The sequence below is a fragment of the Sus scrofa genome, chromosome 6 (genome assembly GCF_054392235.1).
Source record: "Sus scrofa isolate SSC_HxYL_T2T_F1_AM1 chromosome 6, Sscrofa_HxYL_maternal_Yorkshire_Landrace_v2.0, whole genome shotgun sequence".
NCBI classification, from domain to species: Eukaryota; Metazoa; Chordata; class Mammalia; order Artiodactyla; family Suidae; genus Sus; species Sus scrofa.
The window spans coordinates 97,008,847-97,032,120 of NC_139388.1; the positions used below are offsets into that span (position 1 = coordinate 97,008,847).

At 53.3% G+C, this 23,274-nt stretch overlaps 1 protein-coding gene and 1 long non-coding RNA gene across 10 annotated transcripts in view; one reads left to right on the forward strand and one right to left on the reverse strand.

The window, feature by feature from the left end:
* The window catches only part of LOC102167570 (uncharacterized), a 238,898-nt gene that overhangs the window by 1,786 nt on the left and 213,838 nt on the right, over positions 1–23,274 (forward strand). The gene's annotated exons all lie outside the window — the stretch shown is intronic.
* Positions 1,449–16,799, reverse strand: CSF3R (colony stimulating factor 3 receptor). 2 transcript variants are annotated; one of them, XM_021095950.2, is made up of 17 exons: positions 16,736–16,799; positions 15,460–15,514; positions 13,498–13,584; positions 10,189–10,485; positions 9,130–9,253; positions 8,787–8,974; positions 7,592–7,761; positions 7,325–7,478; positions 6,681–6,760; positions 6,055–6,268; positions 4,953–5,141; positions 4,481–4,582; positions 3,754–3,900; positions 3,500–3,640; positions 3,121–3,214; positions 2,794–2,872; positions 1,449–2,222 (listed from the first exon to the last, which is right to left on the reverse strand). In XM_021095950.2, the coding sequence occupies exons 3-17, from the start codon at positions 13,562–13,564 to the stop codon at positions 1,722–1,724; spliced, it is 2,547 nt and encodes an 848-aa protein (XP_020951609.2). In that variant the 5' UTR covers positions 13,565–13,584; positions 15,460–15,514; positions 16,736–16,799; the 3' UTR covers positions 1,449–1,721. The 2 variants fall into 2 exon arrangements, with proteins under 2 accessions (XP_020951609.2, XP_020951610.2); XM_021095951.2 differs by having other exon boundaries at positions 15,460–15,667.

The window sequence follows — 23,274 nt, forward strand, 5'->3', positions numbered from 1 at the left end:
TCACAGGGAATGCCTTAGAGCATTTACTTTATTTATTTATTTGTGTGTGTGTGTCTTTTTAGGGCCACACCCACAGCATATGGAAGTTCCCAGGCCAGGGGTCGAATCCCAGCTGCCGGCCTACACCACAGCTCCCCGTAATGCTGGATCCTTAACCCACTGAGCAAGGCCAGGGATGGAACCTGTATCCTCATGGATACTAGTCGCTTCTTTACTGCTGAGCCATGACGGGGAACTCCAGAGCATTTACTTTGGAATAGGTGTACCTGCGAATTCTTTCTCTGCTCTTTTGAGAAGTATGTAAATCTTTTAAAAAGCTAAACGAGCCTCTTGCCAGTTTTACAACTCAGGCATGTCTGGCTCAAGGATCTGGGAGCCAGCTCTGAGATGTAATCATTGAGAAAGATAGTACTTCTGTCTTCCAGTTTCTGCAGGAGGGTGGGAGCCTAACTTCAGCTAGTGCCCAGCTCCGAGTTGCCAACCTCCTCTCATAAAGATAAGAGAAATTAATTTTTCCTTTGAATAAATGTGATTAGCAAGTCCAGGTAGCTACCCCATTTCCCAGCTGAATTTAGGATGACCCCAGTGTGACAAATAGTGCTGTCAAGTCCTGTTACTTGAGGACTAGTTATTGATTATCTTGAGAAAATGCATAAGTTGTGTCCGCTTGGCTGTGAAAGGGTGCTTTTTTGTCTTTGCAAGCTCTTGAGCTGATTGCCTGTGTCGCGCATCGCATTCTGATTTAATTCTCATTCAATTAAAACACTGTTTTCTTCCTCTTCTACCCTTGTGGAGAGATGTTTTAGGGAGACTTTGTTTTTAATTATACATCGCAGCAGGGGTTACTCTTTTCCGAGGTCTGTCCCTGTGTCTGTTCCCGAGGTGTGTTCCTCCGTGACTCCCTCGGCAACCCTGGCCACTGTGCTCTGGTGGTCATCTTTCAAGTCTATATCACTAGATTGGGAGCTCTGCGAGGATGGACTGAGCCTCGTTGGGTTTGAACCCCCACTGCCAGCACAGGGCCTAGAAGCTAGCTGCGGGTGGAATGAAGTAATTAAGGCAAGAAGACACGAACGTGGCAGGGGGAGGGAGTGGGATGGCCTGGGAGTCTGGGGTTAATAAATGCAAACTGTTGTGTTTGGAGTGGATGAGCAATGAGATGCTGCTGTATAGCACAGGGAACTACATCCCGTTACTTGTGATGAAGCACGATGGAGGATAATGTGAGAAGAAGAGTATGTATATATATGACTGGGTCACTTTGCTGTGCAGTAGAAATCGACAGAACACTAAATCAGCTACAATGGAAAACATAAAAATCACAACAAAGAAAAAACAAAGAATGAACGAACGATTTCGATCCCCCCCACACTGCTAAGGGCTCTGAGAAGAAAAAGAACAGAGATTCAGGCACACTCAGGAGTTTCTCAAAACCAAGCCAAACCGAATCAAACCTTAAACCAGTTTAAGACACTGAAATTACAGGAAAAAAGTACAAAAGGCTAGTGGACAGGTCTGGACAAAGCATTCTCTGGCCTTTGAAGTGGGAGGCCCAGCCCAATGAGATGGGGATGTTGGGGGAGGGATGCTGGGGGCATCTGGGAGCCTTTCTGCCTTTGCTGGGGCTGGGTGGTGTTTTAGTGATGGGCTTACTGACCTCCTCTTCTTTGGATGGTCCAGGCTTATCAAGAAGCAGGCCCAGGTAGGGGTCCCAGGAAGCCCTAGAAGCCCCCTAGCCCCTCTGCCCCACTGACCCGGAGCCCCTGCAGGAGAGGGAAGTCAAGCAGTGGCTCAAAGATACAATCATCCTCTGGGTTTGGGACTAAGGGTTCTGGGGTCCCCAGGGGGCTTGTCTGGAACCAGAGGTTCTCATAGGACTTGGGGCTGGGGGTGAGGCCCCCCAAGAGGGGCTGAGTGGAGTCGCAGCGGAGGTAGTGCCCAGGCCCTGGGCTCGTGGGGCTGCCCAGCACCTGCACATAAAGGACCTGGTCACTGGTGCCGGACTGGGGCTGGGCCTGGGTGGCAGGTACTCTTGGGTCCCCCTGGAGCACATAGGCCTGGACCAGAGTGGGGCGGCTGCAGGTCCCTGAGCTGTCATTGGACTCCCAGGGCCCTGGCTTGGACTCCCAGGGCCCTGGCTTCTTCTCTTCCTCTTCCAGCACTGTGATCTTGGTGATGGGTGGCATGCCAGGGTCCCGAAGGCTGGGCAGCTGGAAGGTATCCTGGACATAAAGATGTGGGGTGAGGGCCCAGTTCATTTCTGATGTCTGCCCCAGCCACTGTCCCTTCCTGCCTTGGGGCAGTTGTGGGGTCTTCCTGCTGCTCTTTGCTAGAACTCAAAGGTTTGCCCAAAGGATGTTCTTGACACATGCTATGTGCTATGTGAATCTCCCCAACGGTTCTGTGTGGGATTAGTCCCATTTCACAGTGAGGTGACTGAGGCTTTGAAATAGGTAGACCTGGGACTCAGACTCAGGTCTGCTTTGCTCCAGAGGGAGGTGAAGTGATGGGAATGCTTTTTTTTTTTGTCTTTTTCTAGGGCCGCACCTGCGGCATATGGAGGTTCCAAGGCTAGGGGTCTAATCGGAGCTGTAACCACTAGCCTACGCCAGAGCCACAGCAACGCGGGGATCCTTAACCCACTGAGCAAGGCCAGGGACCGAACCTGCAACCTCATGGTTCCTAGTTGGATTCGGTAACCACTGAGCCACGACGGGAACTCCGAGAATCCCTTCACTTTGATCCTGACCCAATCCCCCCTGCCCCGTTTCCCTCTCCCTTCAGTGTTCTCACTTCTGCTGTGATGGTTGGCACCCAGGAACCCAGACTGCTGTGGGCTGGGTCTGGAACACTTGGCCAGAGGGGATTCTTCCTGCAGGAGAAAGGGGCAGGTGAAAGCTGGGTCAAGCATGCCCTCCTGTCTTTCCATCCCTTTTCCCACCTGCTCCCAGCTGCCAAAAGGATGGCGAATTCGTGCAGAGAGGAGAAGGTGGAGGGCCTGATGGCCAGACCTGGACCCTGAGGCCTGGCAAGGCCGGAGGAGCTTAGACCGGCTCACGTGGGCCTGCAGTTCCCTGTAGACAGGAGTATCAGGGTGTTATCTCCCTCAAAAGGACTCACCTGGGTCTACAGCAGAGCTGGGCAGCCCCACAGAGGCAGAAGAACAAGACCAGGAGGCCGAACAGGCCCAGAAGGATGTGCAGCTCAGACTCCTCTGGGGAGAGGGGAAAGCCAGACGAGGTCAGAGTGCAAGCAGGTAAGGCTGTGCCTCCTCCCTCAGACAGGGATCCAGGGCCAGCGCTGGGCCTCTTCCCCCAGACCAGGGGACCCAGGGCCAGGGCTGGGCCTCCTCCCTCAGACAGGGATCCAAGGCCAGGGCTGGGCCTCTTCCCCTAGACCGGGGGATCCAGGCAAGGCCTCTCTACTCTCAAAATGGAGATCCCTAGGGTGAGGCACCCTCCCAACAGCCTTGTCTGGTCAGCACCCCCTCTCCTCTTACCAAGGGCCAAGGTCATCAGGGTGAGGCTTGTACTGTTGGTGGTCCATGCCTGGCTGACAGCCATGAGGTGGACATGGTACAAGCTGGCAGGCTCCAGGCCACGGAGGACAAAGCCATGGGAGGAGGCATTCAGGACAGTGGCTGGGAGTAGAGGAGAATGGTTGGCTTGGGCCTGGATGCTGAGGCTCCCCCAGGCTGCTGAAGAGCCCCCTCCCGGGCCTTCTGGGGCTGTGGGGTGCTGAGGATAGACTCACAGAAGGACTGGTCCTGAGCGTTGGTCCAGAAGATGGTGTAGTGGGTGAGGGGGCTCTTCCCCAGCTCAGGGGCCTCGGGTACCCACTCCAGCTGAGCCCAAGTCTTGCCAATGTGCCTGAGATGCAGCTCTGGGCCATGGGAGGGCGCTGCCGGCAGAGAAGGGTGCACGGGCTGACATGGAGCAGGGCAGGGTGGAGAGCCCAGTTGGACTTCTTGTGACTCCTAGACCCAAGAGCTGGGACAGTTTGTGGGGGTGATATAAGAGAGTCCAGGGGGACTTGTGCCCAAGGCTCATCTCTCCAGGAACTTTTACTGAATCCCTTCCACTGTTAATAGGTGGCTGGGTTGGGATTCGAACCTGAGTCTCTTTGACTCCAAAGCCTTGCTACCTGGTTCCTGCCAAGCCTGGTTTGTCTGGTTTACAGCCACTCACGCTCTGAATTTATCCCATTTCTATCACACAAGACACCTGACTAGTTCTCACCAGACTTGCTCCCTAAATTCTGCCAAGCTCACCACCCAATTTCTAGTACCTCACTGCCTGACTTCTTTCCAGCTGCAGGGGCCCAGTGTAAACTGGGGTAAGCTCAGGGTTGGGAGAGACCCTCTTTTGGACCAGAGGGAGGGACGGAGGAAGTGTTCCCCCATATTCCTGATTTTGGGGGCCTCAGCGGGCCTTGAGAGAGAGAGGAGGGGATTCTGAGAGGGGGAATTGGGTGGACAAACCCATCTCTTGGGAGTAGGCGTAGATGTGCTGGGAGGGTCCCTTGGCGTCCTGGTACAGGGCGGTCACAGTGATCTTGTAGAGCTGAAAGGGCTTGATGTTCTCTGTAGGGAGAAATCGGGGTTGGCACTGTGGTTAGGGGCTGGCCTCTGGTGGTGGTCAGGGGCTAACTTCAGACTCACGCTGCAGGGCTGGCTGCTTGCAGACCATTTGGTGGGGAAAAGGGGCAGAAAGTGGAAGAGTGGGCTCAGAAGGGGGCAGAGTCAGGGCTGGAAAGACAGGATCCAGGTAGCCGGTAGGAAGAACTTCCTGATTCTGAGGATGTGCGATGAAAGCAGTGAAGGAACAGGAAAGACTGGAGAATCTGCTTCTTTAGGCTGGTTCAGCTCACACCTTGCCTACCATCAGGCAGGTAAAATGCGCCCCCATCTCCTGGGCCCTGCCCACCCGCCCAGTCCCCCAGGCCCGCCTCACCCTGCAGCAGGGTCCCCGCAATGCTTCCATTATGCTCCATCCGCCAGGTCATAGGGCTGCTGCCGGGGCTGGGGGTACCGAGGCCCCACTCAATCACATAGCCCCGAGGCCGAGGGCTGGGGGGCTCCCAGCCCACCCAGAGGCTGTGAGGGTCTCGGGCAGTGGTACGGAGTCTGCGCAGGGGCGGGCCTGGAGACGGAGTAGGAGATGATCATGAAAAGAGTGCAGCCAGAGGCCTGGGTTCAAGTCTGGCCTTTGCTACTCACGAGCTGGGTGACCCTGGGTGAGTCAACCTCTGAGCCTCAGTTTCCTCATCTGTAAGGTGGGAATGATGATCAGAATGTCCGCCTCATGGGGTCATGGTGCAGATTAAATGAGATGCTGCAGGAAGCGAGCCTGGCGTAGAGTGGTGTTTGGGAATGAGGAAAGCTAACTCTCTGTGGTTCTTGGTATGTATTAATTCCCGGAGTCCACTGGCAGTCCCATCTTATCAATGGGAAAACTGAAGCACAGGTTGGGGAACATGTCTCCAGTCACAGGGCTGGGACATGGGAATATTAGCTATTGTTATTGTCAGTCTCACTTTGTGAGAACCCATGTTCAGGGGCACCTGGAGGTGGTAGTGGGTGATTCCCTATAAATGGACAGTTAACTCAGGGACTGTGTTCTGGCTGGAAAAGCTTAGAGCTTTCTCTCTCATTTCCTTGGCAGAATGGATTCTCTGTGTGTGTAGCCATCGTCACCAGCCTAACCTGGTTCTGGCTGCTGCTGCTGCTACTGCTGTTGCTAATAATAATAGTAATAAAAAAAATAATAATAGCAGTAATAGTAGCAGCAGCAGCAGTAATAGCTAACACATATGATATAGAACAGTTACTTTGCACCAGGCACATGTCTTAACTCATGTAATCATCATGATGCTTTCAATTAGACACTGTATCATCTCCATTTGCTAGATGAGTAAACTGAGGCCAGGGAGGCTAAGTAACTTGCCCAGATCACATTACTAGCAAGTGACAGGACTGGATTTGAACCCAGGCCCTCTAGCCTCTGAATTTACTTGCTTCCCCACCATGCCCTACTAGCTGCCTGCCCCCTTTACCTCTGCTCTCTAAGAAGACCACTGGGGTGGGACGAGAGGTCCCGGCTGCGTTATAGGCCACAAGGACCACCTCCCGGGCTTCTGAAGGCAATTGGAAGGTGCAGTTTAGCTCCGTGGTGTTGCAGAGGATGGGGTCTGCCTCAGCCTGGTCTGAGGGTCTCCAGGAGACCAGGTACCCTTGGATCTGCCCACTATCTTCTTCCAGGGGCATTGGCTGTGGTGGGTATAGGAGGAAAAAGATAAAGGGATGCCCAGCTCATCTTGAGTCGGGGAGAGCTTCTAGATGGGCTGGACATGCCCCAGGAACTGAGCCCCCCAGGCTGGGGAGCCAGCCCTCCTACCTCCCTCCCTTCTTCCCTCTGTTCCTCTGGGCCAGGTCCTAGGAGGCAGGGAACGAAGAAGCAAGTCGGCGTATGTAGCAGGCAGTTAACTGGGTGAGTCCTGCATTGTAGTCTCTCTAGAAGGGCACTGCCCAACTTCTCCGGCACATGCCCAGCGTATGCACATTGCATACACATGCATCCCAGCCTCCCAGACCTGTTGGAGGCCTGAGTCCCAGCTCACAGGGGTCTGTTTGGGTTGAAAGAGATCTCAGGGGTGGAAGGATGGCCTTCAGAAGGGCTCACCTTCCAGAACAGCTGCACATCCACTGTCCTGGGGTCTAGCTGCCTCTGCCGCCACCATGTGTCCAGTCTGACGATGGGGGCTGTGGATGGAATAGGAAGAGAGGCTTAGGGGAGTTCCCGCTGTGGCCTAGCAGGTTAAGAATATAGTGTTGGAGTTCCTGTTGTGGCGCAGCGGAAACGAATCCGACTAGGAACCATGAGGTTGTGGGTTCAGTCCCTGGCCTTGCTCAGTGGGTTAAGGATCCGGCGTTGCTGTGAGCTGTGGTGTAGGTCACAGACGCGGCTTGGATCCCGCGTTGCTGTGGCTCTGGCGTAGGCTGGCAGCAACAGCTCTGATTAGACCCCTAGGCTGGGAACTTACATATGCTGTGGGTGCGGCCCTAAAAAAAAGACAAAGAATCCAGTGTTGTCTCTGAGGAGGCTTGGGGTTTGATCCCTGGCCTAGCAGAGTGGGTTAAGGATCCAGCGTGGGTCGCAGTTGTTGCTTGGATTTGATCCCTGGCCCAGGAACTTCCACATCCCGTGGGTGCAGCCAAAAAACAAAACAAAAAAAAAAAATTGAAAAAAGAAGAGAGGGTCACGGAGGGCCCTGGAGGCTGGGCTGGGTCCCCATGGCTGCTCCAATCCCCTCCGCACCCACTTACGCTGCTGTGCCGTGGTCAGCTCCAGGCGGGGGCTCCAGTCACTCCAGCGGCCGGGCAGGGGCCAGCGGGTACAGCGCATCTGCAGTGTGTAGGCTGTGGATGGGAGGAGCCCGCAGAGCTCATACTGGAGGGACCTGGAGGGCAGGGCACCCACCTGGTGGGGGGCGTGGCTCTGAGCCTGGATCCCTGTGCCCTTGAGGGTCAACTCAACCTCCCCTCTCCCCACGCCCCCCCACTCCAGGCTCCTGAGCTTGCCCTCCGCCTCACCAGGTCCCAGCTGGATTCTCCACGCTGTGGCTGGTGGCGCAGCTCACACTTCTGCTCTATGTGCAGGCTTGGCTTCCATGTCTCCCAGCGCAACCTCAAGCAGCCAGGCTGCGGTGGGGCCACCTCAGGGCTGGGCTCCAGGGCCCACAGGGTGGGAGGCTCCAGTTTCACTGCGGGGAGAGGGGTTGTCAGACGCTTGCCCTGCTCCATCCAGGGCTCTGCCTTAGCTTCCGGTTGTCTCCTTGCCTGGGGTTTTATTTTCCTCCCTGGGTCTCCATTCATGGGATTTCTGTATCCTTCTGTCTCTCAGTGACTCTTCATCTCTGTGTCACCCTGTTTCTTCAGGTCTGTCTCTGCGCATGTGTCTGTTTCCCTCCCTGTTTCATACTCTTGCCCCAGGGCCTTTGCACTGGTTGTTCCCTCCAGATATCCAGTGGCTCGCTCCCTCATTTCTTTCAAGGATCTTCTCAAATATCACCTTCTCCATGAGGCCTTCCCTTCCTGACCACTTCCTGAAATAATAGCAACTGCCCTCCCTCTCCAGCTCCCCCTGTCCCACCCCTGCTTAACTTCCTCATCACACTCACCATTACCTCACATTCTATTTTATTTTGCCCACTAGAATGTAGCATTTCGGGGGCAAGATTTTTTTTTTTTCTTTTTGCCTTTTTCTAAGGCCACTTCCCGCAGCCTATGGAGGTTCCCAGGCTAGGGGTCCAATCGGAGCTATAGCCACCGGCCTACACCAGAGCCACAGCAACGTGGGATCCGAGACACATCTGCGACCCACACCGCCGGATCCTTAACCCACTGAGCAAGGCCAGGGATCGAACCTGCAACCTCATGGTTCCTAGTCGGATTCGTTAACCACTGTGCCACATCAGGAACTCCAACCGGGGGCAAGATTTGTGCTGTGTTGTTCATTGCCATGTGCCTAGCACATCATGAGTACTGGAGGAAATTTACTGAAAGAATTAAAAAGTGTGTCTCCTTGCCGTGTTTCTTCCGTGTCCCTGTCTGTGTCGCCATAACTCTGTCTTCAACTGCACTGTGTTTTTTGTCTCTTCTCTTCCTCTCCCTCTAGGTCTTCCAGCATCTCTTTGACTGTCCCTGGGCCTGTTTCCCTCCCTGTACCTCTCTGGGTCTGCCCACATTGTGGGGGCCTCTCCCCTCCCCCACACCCTGCGTCACCTACCCATGTCCATGGGAACAAGGCACAGCTTTGGGGATGTGCTGGTCCCCAGCGCGTTCTTAGCCTGCACCCAGATGCTCATATTTTGGTATAGCTGCAGATGCTTGCGGGGGATGGAGCAGTGGTTTTGCCCATCCTCAGGCACGCAGTCAGGGATGGAATCCTCCTGGGTCTGGAAGTTGCCTCGGCTCCTGCCAACAGGGTGAGCTTGGGTGTCAAGCAGAGGAGGAAAGCCAGGCTCTTCCGTCTCTCCCATCGATTCCTCTGGCTTCCCACCCCCTCAGTCCAACCCATGCTCTGTCCCAGGACCCAAAGGACCGGGGCTGGAGTAGAGACCCTTACTTACTTGAAGCTCTTCAGGGTGAAGTGGGTGGAGAGGTGGGTGTCGGGGCCTGGCTCCCACTGGCACTTGAGGCTGTTGGTTGTGAGGTTCAGGAGGCAGGACAGGTTGTAGGGTGGGGGGGGAGGGTCTGTGTGGAGGGTGAGGAGAGAGAGGGCTTCAGGAAAGACCATTCAGAAGCGCCCACTGGGACCAGTTGGCCTCGTTTCCTTGCTCTGGGTCATTCTCTCTGGGATCACTCCACGCAGGGTGACCCCAGAGGGCCAGCCCTGGGGGAAACTAAGTTCCAGGCATGTACAGGGACAAGGACCATGGGGCTACCAACCCTCTTAACTCCGCTCCTTTTGACAGTAAGAGTGTGGCATCTGGGTTCTCATCCTGGTTCTGCCATTCATTAGCTGTATGATCTTGAAGTCCCTTAACTGCTCTGTGCCTCAGTTTCCTCATCTATAAAATAGAGGTTATGCTAATATACCTACCGCCTAGGGTTGTTGTGAGGGTTGAAGGACTTACTATGTATGCAGTGCTCAGAGCAGTGCCTGGCTTGCAGCGAGTGCTCTGTAAGTGTTAGCACTTACTGTTATTGATTCTTAACTAAGAATCTTGGTCTTTCTTTGTCTTTAAAGAAAGGATTTGGCTTGGCACAAATCCATCCTTCTCAGTTTGAGAAGAAGGCTGCATCTGTGGTAGTGGGGAAGCTGAGAGCAAGCCCAGCTCATAGAGAAAGGCCTCCCTAGATACACTGTCCTGCAGTTGGAGAGTTGGGCTTACTCGGCAGCCATGTAAAGCAGCAGTTACTCTACTGGCTTTTGAGCCACAATGCGTGCGTGATATAAATCTTGGCCCCATCCTTATTGGTTTGTGACCTTTAGCATGTCACACCCCCTTGCTGAGCCTCAGTTTTCTCATCTGTGAAATGGGGCTCAATAACACTCCCCACTGGTAGGCACGTGATATCTTGCCTGTAAAGTGTGTATTGAGCCAGAGCGCACGTAAGAATAGTTCTTATTAGTATTGGCAGGAAGGCATTGGAGGCAGAGTGGGTGGATGGCTGCAGGGACTTACAGCCTGCCTGCAGCTCTGCCTGGTCCAGGATCTGCAGACCGTTGCCCCAGTGCAGGCAGCAGGAGAGAAGGGCCCGAGAGTAGTTGAAATGGGGGAAGGTGATGGTGGACTGCAGGGTCCCATTCGGCAGGTGCTGCTGCCTCCCCCCAGGCTGAAGCTCTGTGTCCAGTTTCCATCGAATCTGTGACTCTGGGCCAAGACTGGTGCAGTTCTGGTTGATGATGCAGGACACTGTGATGGGATCCCCTAAGCGGATGATGGGGGCTGGGAGGCTGATGTACCCGCACTCCTCCAGGCCTGGGGGAGAAGAGAATCGGCCATAAGTGACGCCTCTGCCTGCTAGAGCTGGGCTCCTAGACCCAGTCCTCTTAGACTCAGTGCCTTTGCCGTCCTGCTTTACCCCCCAGGATGTGGGAACTGGAGTGCGGAGGATGTGTACGGGGACTGTGAGAGGCTCTCAGGGGTGAGATTGAGCTGTGTGGGTAGATGTTTATCAACTGGCTACACAGAGAGAAACAGATCTGGGTTTGTAGCATGGGCTGCTTTCTCTGGTGTAAATATTCCCACCGTGGTTAATTTCAGGCTACCAGTGTGTGACATCACTGAATGTGAACTTGGAAAGAGATGACATATACAATCAGCGCTTGCAGGCCGACACCAGCACATCACCAGATAGAGACTAGTCCCTTCCCCAAGGATGATGAAACAGTGGGTAGAATGATAAGAGCCCTGTGGCCACAGCAATCTTTTTAGAATTCAAATCTGATTCCCACCCCACCTTTTTTTTTTTTTTTTTCTTTTTGGCTGCAGTGTGCAAGCTGCTTGATAGGGGATCTCAGTTCCCAGACCAGGGATTGAAGCCACGCCATAGGAGTGAAAGCACCGAGTCCTAACCACTAGACCACCAGGGAGCTCCCTCTACCCCATCTCGATCACAGCATTTCAGTGGCTTGTTACAAAGGCAGTATGGTGTGAGGGATAAGAGCATGGCTGTTGGAACCAGATTGCCTAGGTTTTAGAGCCTGGTTCTATTGCTTGTTAATCATGTGACTTTCTGTGCCTCAGTTTTCTCATCTGTAAAATGGGGATAAAAAAGGCCCCTACCTTAGCATTGAGGGAAGGATTAGGTGAGAGAACACACGTAAGGTACTTAGAACAGTGTCTGGTGTGCAAGTATTTGCTAGGATAAAGACACAGATCCTTCTCAGAGCCCTTGTGGCCTGGCCCCTGCTTAGCTCTCCTGGTTCCAGTTCAGACCGTACTCTCTCAGCTCCAGTCACTCTGGCCTCCTTGCTATTTCTTGAAATGAAGAAGCCATGCTCTCTCCCATCTCTGGATCTTTGTACCTGCTGTTCCTTTTGGAGGCGCTTCTTTTCCTCTCTCCCACCCCTTCCTCTCTTTCACCTGGTTAACATTTAGGTATCTTACTGGAAACCAGACCAGGTTCTGACCAAACAGACCAGGCTAGGAGTTCCCAACGTGGCTCAGTGGTTAACGAATCCGACTAGGAACCATGAAGTTGTGGGTTCAATCCCTGGCTTCGCTCAGTGGGTTAAGGATCTGGCGTTGCCATGAGCTGTGGTGTAGGTCGCAGACTCAGCTTGGATCCCGCATTGCTGTGGCTCTGCTGCAGGCCTGCAACCACAGCTCCGATTGGACCCCTAACCTGGGAACCTCCATGTGCCTCGGGTACAGCCCTAGAAGAGACAAAAAGACAAAAACAAAACAAAATAAAAAAACAGGCCAAACCCCCTGAACTTTTCCTTTATTTTTATTTTTTGCCTTTTAGGGCCACACCTGCAGCAAATGGAATTTCCCAGGCTAGGGGTTCAATGGAAGCTGGAGCTGCCGGGCTATGCCACAGCCATAGCAACTCAGGATCCGAGCTGCATCTGCAACCTACACCACAGCTCATGGCAGCGCTGGATCCTTAACCCAGTGAGCAAGGCCAGGGACTGAACCTGCATCCTCATGGATAACTAGTTGGGTTTGTAACCCGCTGAGCCCCAATGGGAACTCCCTCCTGAACTTTTCTAAAGCTCTTATTCTCCTTCATGATTTTCCAGTCATGTGGTTATTCGCTTGTCTGTCCCCACCACAGCTAGACCGTAGATTCTGTGAGGCCAGAGAATCTACGGTCTGCATAGCCAGCGCCTAGCACGGAGCAGGGTGGCTATGTGTGGAATAAACAAGTAAGCTCTGCAGTTTGCTCACGATGCCGTCTCTCCTTTCCCAGCTGTTCTTCAGCCCATTTTGCTGCTGGGAATGCTGAGGCCCTAAGAGGAGGAGCAATTTGTTCAGGGTCACAGAGCAAGTTCATGGGGCTCCTACCACTTCACAGACTCAGTTTTCAGACTGGAAGGGACCTTGCCAACTGTGTACTCCAAAATTCTACCCTAGATGGAGTCCTCTACAGCAGGCCAGGGTGGCTTGTTTTTGTAAGCTAAGAATATTTCTATTTCTAAAGGGTTAAAAACCAAACCAAAACCAAACAACAGGCAACAGAGACAGTATGTGGCCTGCTAAGCTGAACATTACATCAGACAAAGCTTACCAACCCCTGCTGTGCAGCAGCTCTGTCAGTCCTGGCCTTAGCTTGCATGCCACCAGAGATGGGAGGCTCTCTACCTCTCAAGATAGACTTTCTGTAATTGGAGAGCTCTGCCTGGGATTCTTTTTTTTTTTTTTTTTTTTTTTTTGCTTTTTGCTTTTTGCTTTTTTTAGAGCTGCACTCGCAGCATTTGGAAGTTGCCAGGCTAGGGGTCGAAATCAGAGCTCTGCCACAGCCACAGCAACGTGGGATCTGAGTTGATCTGTGACCTACACCATAGCTCATGGCAATGCCGTGATCCCCGACCCCCTGAGAGAGGCCAGGGATTGAACCCTCATCCTCATGGATACTAGTCGGATTCGTTTCCGCTGCACCACAATGGGAACTCCTGGGATTTTTTATTTCAGGATTAAACCTGCCTCCCTGTGGCTTCCATCCGGATCTCTTTGCTGCCCATAAAGGTTGCACGTCTCAGGGATTCCTTCTGATAGTCCTGCAGAGATTTGCAGACAAGATCTGTGTCTTCCCTGCCTTCTCCAGGCTGGCCAGCCCAGGTCCTCTCACCCTTCCCCAGAGGTGGTGGCGTGCCTGAGGCAGTCTGTGGGTGGGAGGCTGGCTACCCCACACCTGTGGGCCAGTGGATTCTTTCCAGGCTCTCTGGGAACGGCAGTACCAGGAAATGACTCTTTCCTCCACCCCCAGTGTCTCTCTTGTGATTCCCCTCTCCCCACAGCACCCCCACCTCTGGCTGCACTCACTTCTGGGGAGCAGCAGGATGATCAGAACAGCTCCCGCCAGGCTCCAGGCTCCCAGCCCCGCCACCATAGTGCCGGCTTGATGCTCACCTGGAGGCAGAAGGGGATGGTTAAGGTCATGGGCTTTGGGGTCAGAGTGAGCCTAGCCTGGCTCTGCCACAGTGTGGCTTTGGCCATGTGACTTGACCTCTCTGAGCCTAGTTTCTTTGCAAAAAGGAGGTAACAGCAGCCTGTTCTGCATAGAGTTTTGGGCGGAGGACGTAAAATAATGCAAGTCAAGGGCTTTGCACAGCGCGTGGCACATAGGAAATGACTCTGTAAGTGATAGGCATCGATATTATTATATTTGCCTTCCAGGAATAGCAAGGAAAGGAACCACAGGGAACAGCATTCTCCCCCTTTCCCTTCTGTCTTAGCTGGGTTCCCACCACAGAGCAGAGCCTGAGACGAGGAGGGAGAATGAAAGGATAGGGAGGGAAAACCAACTCAAGGTGCGGCATCAAGCTGGTCACCTCTATGGACAACTGGATATGGGCTTGATCCTGCTGGAACCTTCCAGGGAGCCATATAGAACATGCCGCACACCTGTCCACCCAAGGGACAATCCATTCCTTGGCTGGCAAAGAGGATGGGAACATTTATATGCCAATTCCTGCTCCCCTCCCCCATTGGTCAGGGGCTGTCTCTTGGGGGTATCAACACCCTGGCACATCCATGTTGCACACACATGAGTACCAGGCAGGTTCCCTTGGGTGAGCCATGCTCGAAGAGTCAGAGATGCTCCCTGGCAGAAAGGGACAACTCTACAGGGCAGCTGGGGACAGGCTACACCTTGGGAAACTGGCTGCCTCAGCAATGGCTGAAGGGCAAGGTGAGCTGAGAGGACACCCCCAGTTCTGGACATAGACTTCTGGAGGCCCTCTGGGACTAGGCATCCTGTGGTCGTGGCAACGGTGCCCGGATGGAGGGAGCATTTATTTCCTCTAATAAATTCACTGGTCGCAGGAGGTGTGCAAAGGTTTCTACTGCTGGGGTGGGCTTCCAGCCTAATCCTCCACTCTGCTCCGGCTGGGGTCTTGGGGCCAGACGCCTGATCCTCCAGTACTAACTGATACTCTTGGTGACAGGTCAGTGGGAGTCGCTGACTAGCCTGCATGTACATGCATGGACGCGTGTAGATGGTGTCCCAGCAGTTCCCTTTTGCTCAGAAGGGATTTAACTTCTCTCCCTCTTCCCTCCCTCCAAGACTAAGGTGTGAATAAGAACTGCCCAGATACCCAAGATTGTTCCCACCTAGAGGGGTCTTACTTAAACCCCTGGTCTGTTCTTATATGTTGTGATATCAGAACACCAGGCGAATGCTAGCCTATAAGTCACCTTTTTGCAAATTGGGAAAAAAAGCGCCCCTTCCTCTGGACAAATGTAGTCCAACACTGGGTTCTGGCAACTGGAGAACAGGCTGGATTTCAGCCTCCACTTGCTCCTCAGCTAGGCAGCTTTGTGCAGTGAGAAACCTGCACAACTGTTCAGAGCACCCCAGCCTACCCATTAGCAGTTGGCAACCTTCATCCTACAACATGCCAGTTTGATTACCCACCAGGCACCCTTGTGGGGAAGATGTAGCCTCCTTAGTCCAGATGTTGAGACACTGGTACCCATCTCCCCTGTATTTTTGATCATATCCCTGTCCTGGTGCCTAGCAAGGTACATTTCCTCCCTCTCTCTATTGGCTTTTGTCCAGAATGGGCAGCCTGACCCCAAGCCCCCGGGGGGCCCAGGCATCCTCCCCCCCTGAGTTGCCTGGGTTTGGCACGGTTGGCATCAGTCCCTGGCCCCCACAGCACCCCTGGGTGCCCCCCACCTCCAGCTAAGTGGGATCTGGGATCGCATGGAGCATGGTCTCGGTCTCTGGGGGCCCAGCTTTGAGACAGACCGCCTGGTCTGAACCCCGGCCCCACCACTTACCAGCTTGGTGATCTTGAACAAGTTACTTCGCCTTTCTGAACCTCAGTGTGCCCATCTGTGAAAGAGGGATAGCAATAGCACCGACTTCTCTGCGTTGTAGTGAGGGTGAAATGAGATGATCCGTGATAAAAGCACTTAACACAGAGCTTGCGCAGAGGAAGCACTCAGTAACCATGTTATTTTCATGCACCATAAAGCAGGACCCCACCTGGTGGAATCGGCATGGTTTAATGCCTCTCTCCCCAGCTTACAGCCTCCTAGGACTGCCACCTTGCTTTTGACTGTGTCACACTGCCCATTTCGGAGCCCTGTTTCAGGGTCCCCTGCTCCTTGGCACCCCTGTCTCTCCTTTGGCTCCAGCCGTCTCCGCTCACTCTCTGGACTCTTTCTGAGTCCCAGCCCACCTTGCTGTCCCCTGGGGTCACTGCATCACCACCTCCTCCCTTCTGCTTTCCTCCCCTCCCCCTCTCCAGGGCACACCCCCCCCTCCCCTGTTCTTTCTACACCCCTTTTCATGGAGATTCTTTCTCTGTGAAGAGGGCTGGTGGGAGGAGGGGGCCGGGAATGAACAAAGGGAGGACTTCCAGATGTAGTTCACAGGGAGAGAGACAGGCAGTAAAAAGTTAAGTGGGATACGCAGATTGAAAGGATGGAGAGGGACTCTCGGAGATGAAGACGGAGGCAGCAGAGAGGAAAGAGCCTGAGACACAAGATACACAGAGACTGAGGCACTTGGGGGCCGAGGAGCAAGAGATACTCAAGGGAGTTTAAGGTCTAAGAGACAAAGGGAACTGTGAGAAACACAAAGAGAGGCCCAGAGAGACTCTGAGACAGACATGAGACGCTGAGAGCCACGACAAGCCATGGAGGGGCTGGGGAGGAAAGAGGGATGGAGAGTGAAATTGACAGGGATGGAGAGAGATGGCTTAAGACACAGGTTCTGAGAGCGGAGTTTCAAGAGGGATGGTGGTTATGCTCCGTCCTGAGTCCAGCCCTTCCTTGAGCCCAGCTCAGGGTCCCCCAAAAGGTATTTGTCAGTTTGTGACTTCCCCAACACCCCACCACCACCCTCCCCACACAGAGTAGAGGCTCCCTGGGAAAAGAGACTCAGTGTCCAGGGCTCCTGGGTCAGAGAGACAAACCCCAAAGCAGGAGCTCTGGTCCCAGGCCTAGGCCCCCTGCATCCCTGCACTTGGTAAAGCTGGGGGAGTGGACCTGGGACTCCAGGGCCCCATCAAACCCAAGATCCAGCCCTCCCCGGGGTTCCCCTACTCACGCTGGAGCCTGCGGCTGGCCGGCTGGGCGCCTGCCTGGCCTCGCTGGTCTCTGCTCTCCTCTTCAAGGCAAGTTCCTGAAAACAGCCGCAGCACCACTTCTCTCCCCAGCCCTGTCGTTAATAGCTCGGCCTCTGACAGGCTCAGGGGCTGTGGATTGCAACACCTGCCCAGCCTCCTTCCCTCCCTTGCATTGTCGATGCTGGCGCGGGCAGCCCCTTCCTCCCAGGAAGGAGCCTGGGAGGGAAGCTGGTGAGGCCCGGGCAGCCTTCCTGCCTTGGGGGTCTCAAAGGGGCTGAGGGATGTGGCAACGTGGTCCCCCTCCTCTGCCTCCGGATTTCCTGACCTCAAAGCTTTGAGGCCAGCAGGGCCCAGGGTCTGACCCGGCTGGGTGCCATCCCCATGACCCCCATTCTAGGGTGGCATCTCTTGGAGACACACCCTGGCTTGAAGGCTCCCTCAGTCCTAAGCCTCTTTTTTTTTTTTCCCGCTTTTTAGGGCCGCACCTGCAGCATGTGGAAGTTCCCAGGCTAGGAGTTGAATTAGAGCTACAGCTCCCAGCCTACACCACAGCCACAACGACATGGGATCTGAGTCATGTCTGTGACCTCCACCACAGCTCACAGCAACACTGGATCCTTAACCCACTGAGTGGGACCAGGGATTGAACCTGCATCCTCATGGGTACTAGTCGGGTTCGTTACCACTGAGCCACCGTGGGAACTCCCTAAGCCTCTTTTTGGCACTGGCCTTGGGGCCCTGATCCTTCCAATATGCAGGGGCGTGGCCTCCAGGTTACAGGGAATTTTGTAGGGCAGACCTTCTTCCATATCCCCACTTCCCTACGTGATCCCCACCGTTGCCCAAAGGCCAGGCAGACAGAAATGCAGACTCAGGACAAGGCAGGGGGTCCCCTGTGAGGCTCCGATCTTCGTAAGCTCCCTGGAAATGAGTAATGTTTATTCCTGGTGATTCTGCTAAACTGAATATGTTCTCATTGAGTGAAATGGACTCCCTTTTATGTCTTTCATGGTCTGTGTCCACGATTCTCCTGCCATTGTTTACAAATAATCTGTGCTTTTTTTTTTTCTGAAGAGGCTTCAGGCTGTTCACCGTTTATTGGATTTATGACCCAAGAAAGGTTAGGTACCAACAGACTAGCAGAGTGTCCATAACATATGATCCTTTTCAGAAAAAGCGGGCTTCTGAGTTTGTTGTGATGGGGCAGACCTGGGCTCCAGTTCTGGTTCCAGTTCGAAATAGCCAACTGGGTGCAGCAACATCCCTCAGGTGTCCCACAGGCCTTGCTCAGCAAATCACATTGACTCTGCTTTTCAAAATAGAACTGGAATCCTGGGTGGACAGGTAGTCGCTGTAAAGTTCAGCTTGGCCATTTGTTTGAGTATTTTCCCGATGAAAAGTTGGAGAATAGAAATATCACGTAACCCTGTTTACCCGCCAGCCCTAAGCCATCCTTTCTCTTACCCGGATCATTGGAATGGCCCCCTCCCTGGTCTCCCACTTTTGTTATCCTCATCCTGTCTATCGTTCCTCCAACGGCCAGTGGGATATTGATCAGACAGAAACCAGTTCATGTCATCATCTGCCCTAAACTCCCCGTGGCTCTCATCTCACTCAGAGTCAAAGTTGAAGCCCTTTCAGTGACCTACAAAGCCCCACTCAAGCCCCATTCCCTTCCTGGCCTCCCTCCCCCTTGCTGCTTGGCTCCAGCCATCTGTTTCCCTCATTATTTCTTGGACTTGTAAGGCCCCCTCCTGCCTCAGGGCCTTTGCACTTGCCATTTCCTCTGCTTGCACTCTTTTCCCCCAAATAACTGCATGGTTCACTCCCTCCCCTTCTTGAGGTTTTTGCCCAGATGTTGCTTTCTCATTGAGGCCTTCTCTGGCCACCCTTAAAAAAAAAATTGCAACCACCCTCTACCCAGCTCTCTTTCCCCCATAACCCTTTTCGCTGTGGGACACTGGCTGTCCCTGGCCCCACCTCCCACTTTGAATGGAAGCTCCATGAGGGTGAGGGTTTTAGTCTGTTTTGTTTAAAACTTTATTTCCAGTGTCTTCAACACTCTCTGTCCCCTATCGAGCCCTCAAGACATATATATATGTATATATATATATATACACATATATATATATATACATATACATATATATATATATGTATATATATATATACATATATATATATATATATATATATTTTTTTTTTTTTTTTTTTTTTGCTTTTTAAGGCTGCACCCTCAGCATGTGAAGGTTCCCAGGCTAGGGGTCGAATCGGAGCTGCCAGCCTACACCACAGCCACAGCAACACCAGATTTGAGCCACGTCGGTGACCTACACCACAGCTCACAGCAACGCCAGATCCTTAACCCACTGAGCAAGGCCAGGGATTGAACCTGCAACCTCATGATTCCTAGTCAGATTCGTTTCTGCTGCGCCACAACAGGCACTCCTGAAGACCTATTTCTTGGATGAAAGATGCAGTGGATGCATCTTCCTCCCACTTCATCATACTTGTCCCCAAACCCTGTGTACCTTGTCTCGGCAAATTATACCACCATCCCCACTCCCCCAGGTCACTCAACCCAGGGACCCAGGAATCCTTCTTCACACCGCCTCCTCCACACTCCCACAGCCAGCCAGTTCCTGGTGCAAGAGAATGGACTTTTTGTTTATCATCCCAGAGAACATGTTCCTTGAGCAGGTGCAGGATGCAGCCTCAACGATGGTGAGCAAAGCAGCCTCAGTTCCTGCCTTGATGGAGCGCTGGGTCTTGTCAAGAACTCTGAAATCCATCCCTTCTCCCTGCCTTTGTCAGGTGTCCTCCTCCCACACCCGCCCACACTGCAGCCTCCCTCCTGAGCTGATCCCCTATGACCTTTGGCTGGCGGAGTCCTGCCTCTGCCCTCACTCAGACATCCTGCGCCCTGGGTATCCGTCTAGGCGAGGTCAGGTGCCCTCCCTCCTAGGCGATCCTGTGATGCTGCGGTGGCTGTGGGCCATCTGCCTCTTCTGTTAGACCATGAACTCCTTGAGGGCAGAAACTGCGTTCTCATCTCTGCCTCCAGCCTCAACGCAGGGCACACAGAGTATCTACTGGATGGTGGAATCTTGGAGAAGTTCTTTACTCTCTCCAAGCCTCAGTTTCCTTATCTGCCGCAGGGATAACAACTCCTCCCAGGGACTCTGTCAGGAGCGAATGAGCTGTGAGAGGTATAGAGCTATAGAGCTATATAGCTATAGAGCTATAGAGGTGTAGAGGTATAGAGGTATAGCATGGTAAGGAGCACTTAGTAGGTGTTCAAGAAAACTCTTCTTTGCCTCTGCAGCGTTCCGTATGTCAGAGAAAGACTTTACTGACCTTATCGGTTCTGTCTTCTCCAGTGAGGACCTGCACCAGTCAATGGAGCTGCAGCAGCCGAGATGAAAGTTAGACTTAAGGAAGAATTTTCTGGAGTTCCCCTTGTGGCTCAGTGGTAACAAACCTGACTAGTATCCATGACGATGAAGGTTCCATCCCTGGCCTCCCTCAGTGGGTCAAGGATCCGGCATTGTCATGAGCTGTGATGTAGGTTGCAGATGCAGCCCTGATGTGGCTTTGCTGTGGCTCTGGCGTGGGCCAGCAGCTGCAGCTCTCATTCGACCCCTAGCCTGGGAACTTCCATATGCCACACCTGGAGCCCCAAAAACAAACAAAAAAACCAAAAGAAAAAAAAAAAAAGAAAGGAAGACCTTTGGTTAGTTAAGAGGCATTAGCATACAGAGTGGTTGAGAGCAGAGGCTGAGAACTTAGACTGCCTAGTTTTCCCACTTAAGGCTGTGTGACTCTGGGCAAGTTATTTGACCTATCTGAGCCTTGGTTTCATCATTTTTATTTTATTTTATGTTATTTTTGGCTGCACCCATGGCATGCGGAAGTTTTCAGGCCAGGGATCAAATCCTTGCCACAGCAGTGACAACGCTGGATCCTTAACCCGCTGAGCCACCAGGGAACTCCTCATCCTCTTTAAAATGGGGATAATGTTAGTATGTACTTCAGGAGAGCCTTGAGAGAAATCAGTGACCTAGTGTGTGTGTGAGAGGCTCATGGAACAGAGCCAGGCTCACAGTAAATGCTCAATAAATGTTTGCTCCGATGAGCTGGAAAGCACGAGACAGATGTGGAGTCATCTCCTCACTCCCACCTAGTGTCTGCTTTGTGGATACTTCCTCCTCCAGCTTTCTTGCCCCGCCCCCGTCTCCCTCAGACAGGGTGGCCTCTGTGGGTTGGAAACCCCAGTCTGGGAGCCCTGCAGGGGAACCCATTCTCGGCAGCCCTACTGAGGCTTGGGTGGTTTCTGTTTCTATTATTGCCTGTGATGTGTGGGGCTGCTGGGTGGGTCCAGGAGCTGCCTATTCCTGAGGGGCCCGGGCAGCCAGGTGGCCCAGCCAGAATGAGTGTCCGGAAGTGGAGGCGTGCTCGTCCACCGGGGGCTGGTTTGGCTGGAACACAGCAGTCGGCTGAGATTGTGCAAACTGGTCATTGTGCAAACACGCCCCTGTGTGTGACCTCGATTGTGCAAACAGGTGTTTACTGGAGGCTGCCCGGCCTGGGCTACCCGCTTACAAAAAAAGTGGCTGAGCTGTTGACTCAGAAGGAACCAGAATCTGGACACTCATTCTTCCTTGAACACGCCCTGAACGTTCTGCCTCCCAGCCTTCGTTTGGGCCATTTTCTCTGCCTGGAGTGCTCTCCTCTGCTTCCATCTCTACTTGGTGAAATGTTACCCATTCTTCAAGGCTCAGAGAAAATGCCACTAAGTCTTCGTAGACTTTCCCCTCATTTGCATACTCGGAGCATTCGATGCACCTCGAAAGTCACAGGTCCTATTTTACCTTATGGCCCTTTCTAGACTGTGAGCTCCCTGAGGACCAGGACCTTTCTCTAGTCTCCTCTGAAAGTTTAGGAAACCAAGGCCCAGATAGGGAAAGCGACCTGCCCCATGTCACATGGCCAACCCTCAGCAGACCTGGGCTCTAAATCAGGTCTCTGCACTTTCTGCCACACGCATCAGCCCTCTTTTGACCCCTACCCCACCTCTGACCCTGCGTCTTTGCTGCAACCCCTGGGTGGTGGTGGAACTCCAGCTGGAACTTGATGGATGGGTAGGATTGTACAGAGGAAGGAAGGGTATTCTGGACAGAGGAATAGCAAGACTGAAGGCCTGGAGGCTGGAAGGGGAAGAGTGCATTTGGCATCCATTAAAGAGAAAGGAAGAGGTAGCATGGGTCTGGGAATTGTGGGAGACGGTGGGGGCTGGGCTGCATCCTAGACCCTGAGATGACATTGACTCTGCATGACCTTGCGTAGCACCTCACAGACCTGCCTCTCAGACCCCTATCTCCCCCTTGATAACTCCACAGGTACCCCCACTAAACGTGCCCCCACCTGAGCTCCTCCACTTTTTCTTTTGAAAACCTGCTTTTCTGTCCTGGCAAGTGGCATCTGGAGACCTGGACTTGCCCTGGATGCCTCCCTGCCTCTTACGCCCCACATCTGGCCTGTCACCCCTTCCCATGGGGTCTGCTCCTTCTCTCCCATCTCACTGCCACGGCCACCATCATGACTCTTTGGGAGGATGGCAGCCACCTCCTGCTGGTCTCCCTGCCTTCATTCCTGGAATACTGTCCCTCTTCTTCTCAGCTGGAGGGCTCCTTTGCAAACACAAGTCCCAGCATGTCACTGATCAACTGAAAACCCTCCATTGGCTCCTCGCTGCTCATGGGATAAAGTGCAAAGTCATCCTCATGGCCTTTGAGGCCCTTCATCACCAGCTCCTGATCCTCCCCGACACCGGATCCTCATCTTTTCATACTCCCTTTCCCAACCTCCTCTTCCCCTTCACAGGCCCCAAACCCTGGCCATTCCATGTCCCATCACTGTCTGGTCATGTGCTGCTTTTTCGTGGCCCCAGGACTTTTCCACACTGTGCCCTCTGTGTGGAATGCCCATCCTCCTTATGTTTGTGTCTGAAGAAATCCCTTTCATCCTTTAAAACCCAGCTGAAATGTCACCTCCTCTGTGAAGCCTTCCTGGATTTCCCAGGCTGGGTTAAATGCTGCTCACCCTGGCTCCCAGGAGGCCAGGACTGGATTGGTGACCCTGGTATCCAGCCTGGGCCTGGCGTGGAGGGGGGTGTCTGTGAAAGGGTGCTGAGCAATTTGGATGTTGGACTTGGGTCTTCAGGCCCGAGGGATCCCTATTGGTTTACCTGCCAAGAGATCTGGAAAAATCTTTTCCACCCATTGGCAGCATGCACTACCCTCTTCTGGTTCCCTGGTGCTCAGATGGGCAGGATTTTCTGCCTTTGATTGGTGCCCCAAATGAGAGCTAAATCCATTAGGATATAATTGACGCGGAATGCTAGAGGCCAAATGCAGGGTTCCAGCCTCTGAAGAGGCTGGGATGGCTGCCCACGTGCTCTCTGGGTGCCCGCTTCTAAGGGAGGAAGCAGAATTCTAGCTTTGGGTGGGCAAAAGGGAAG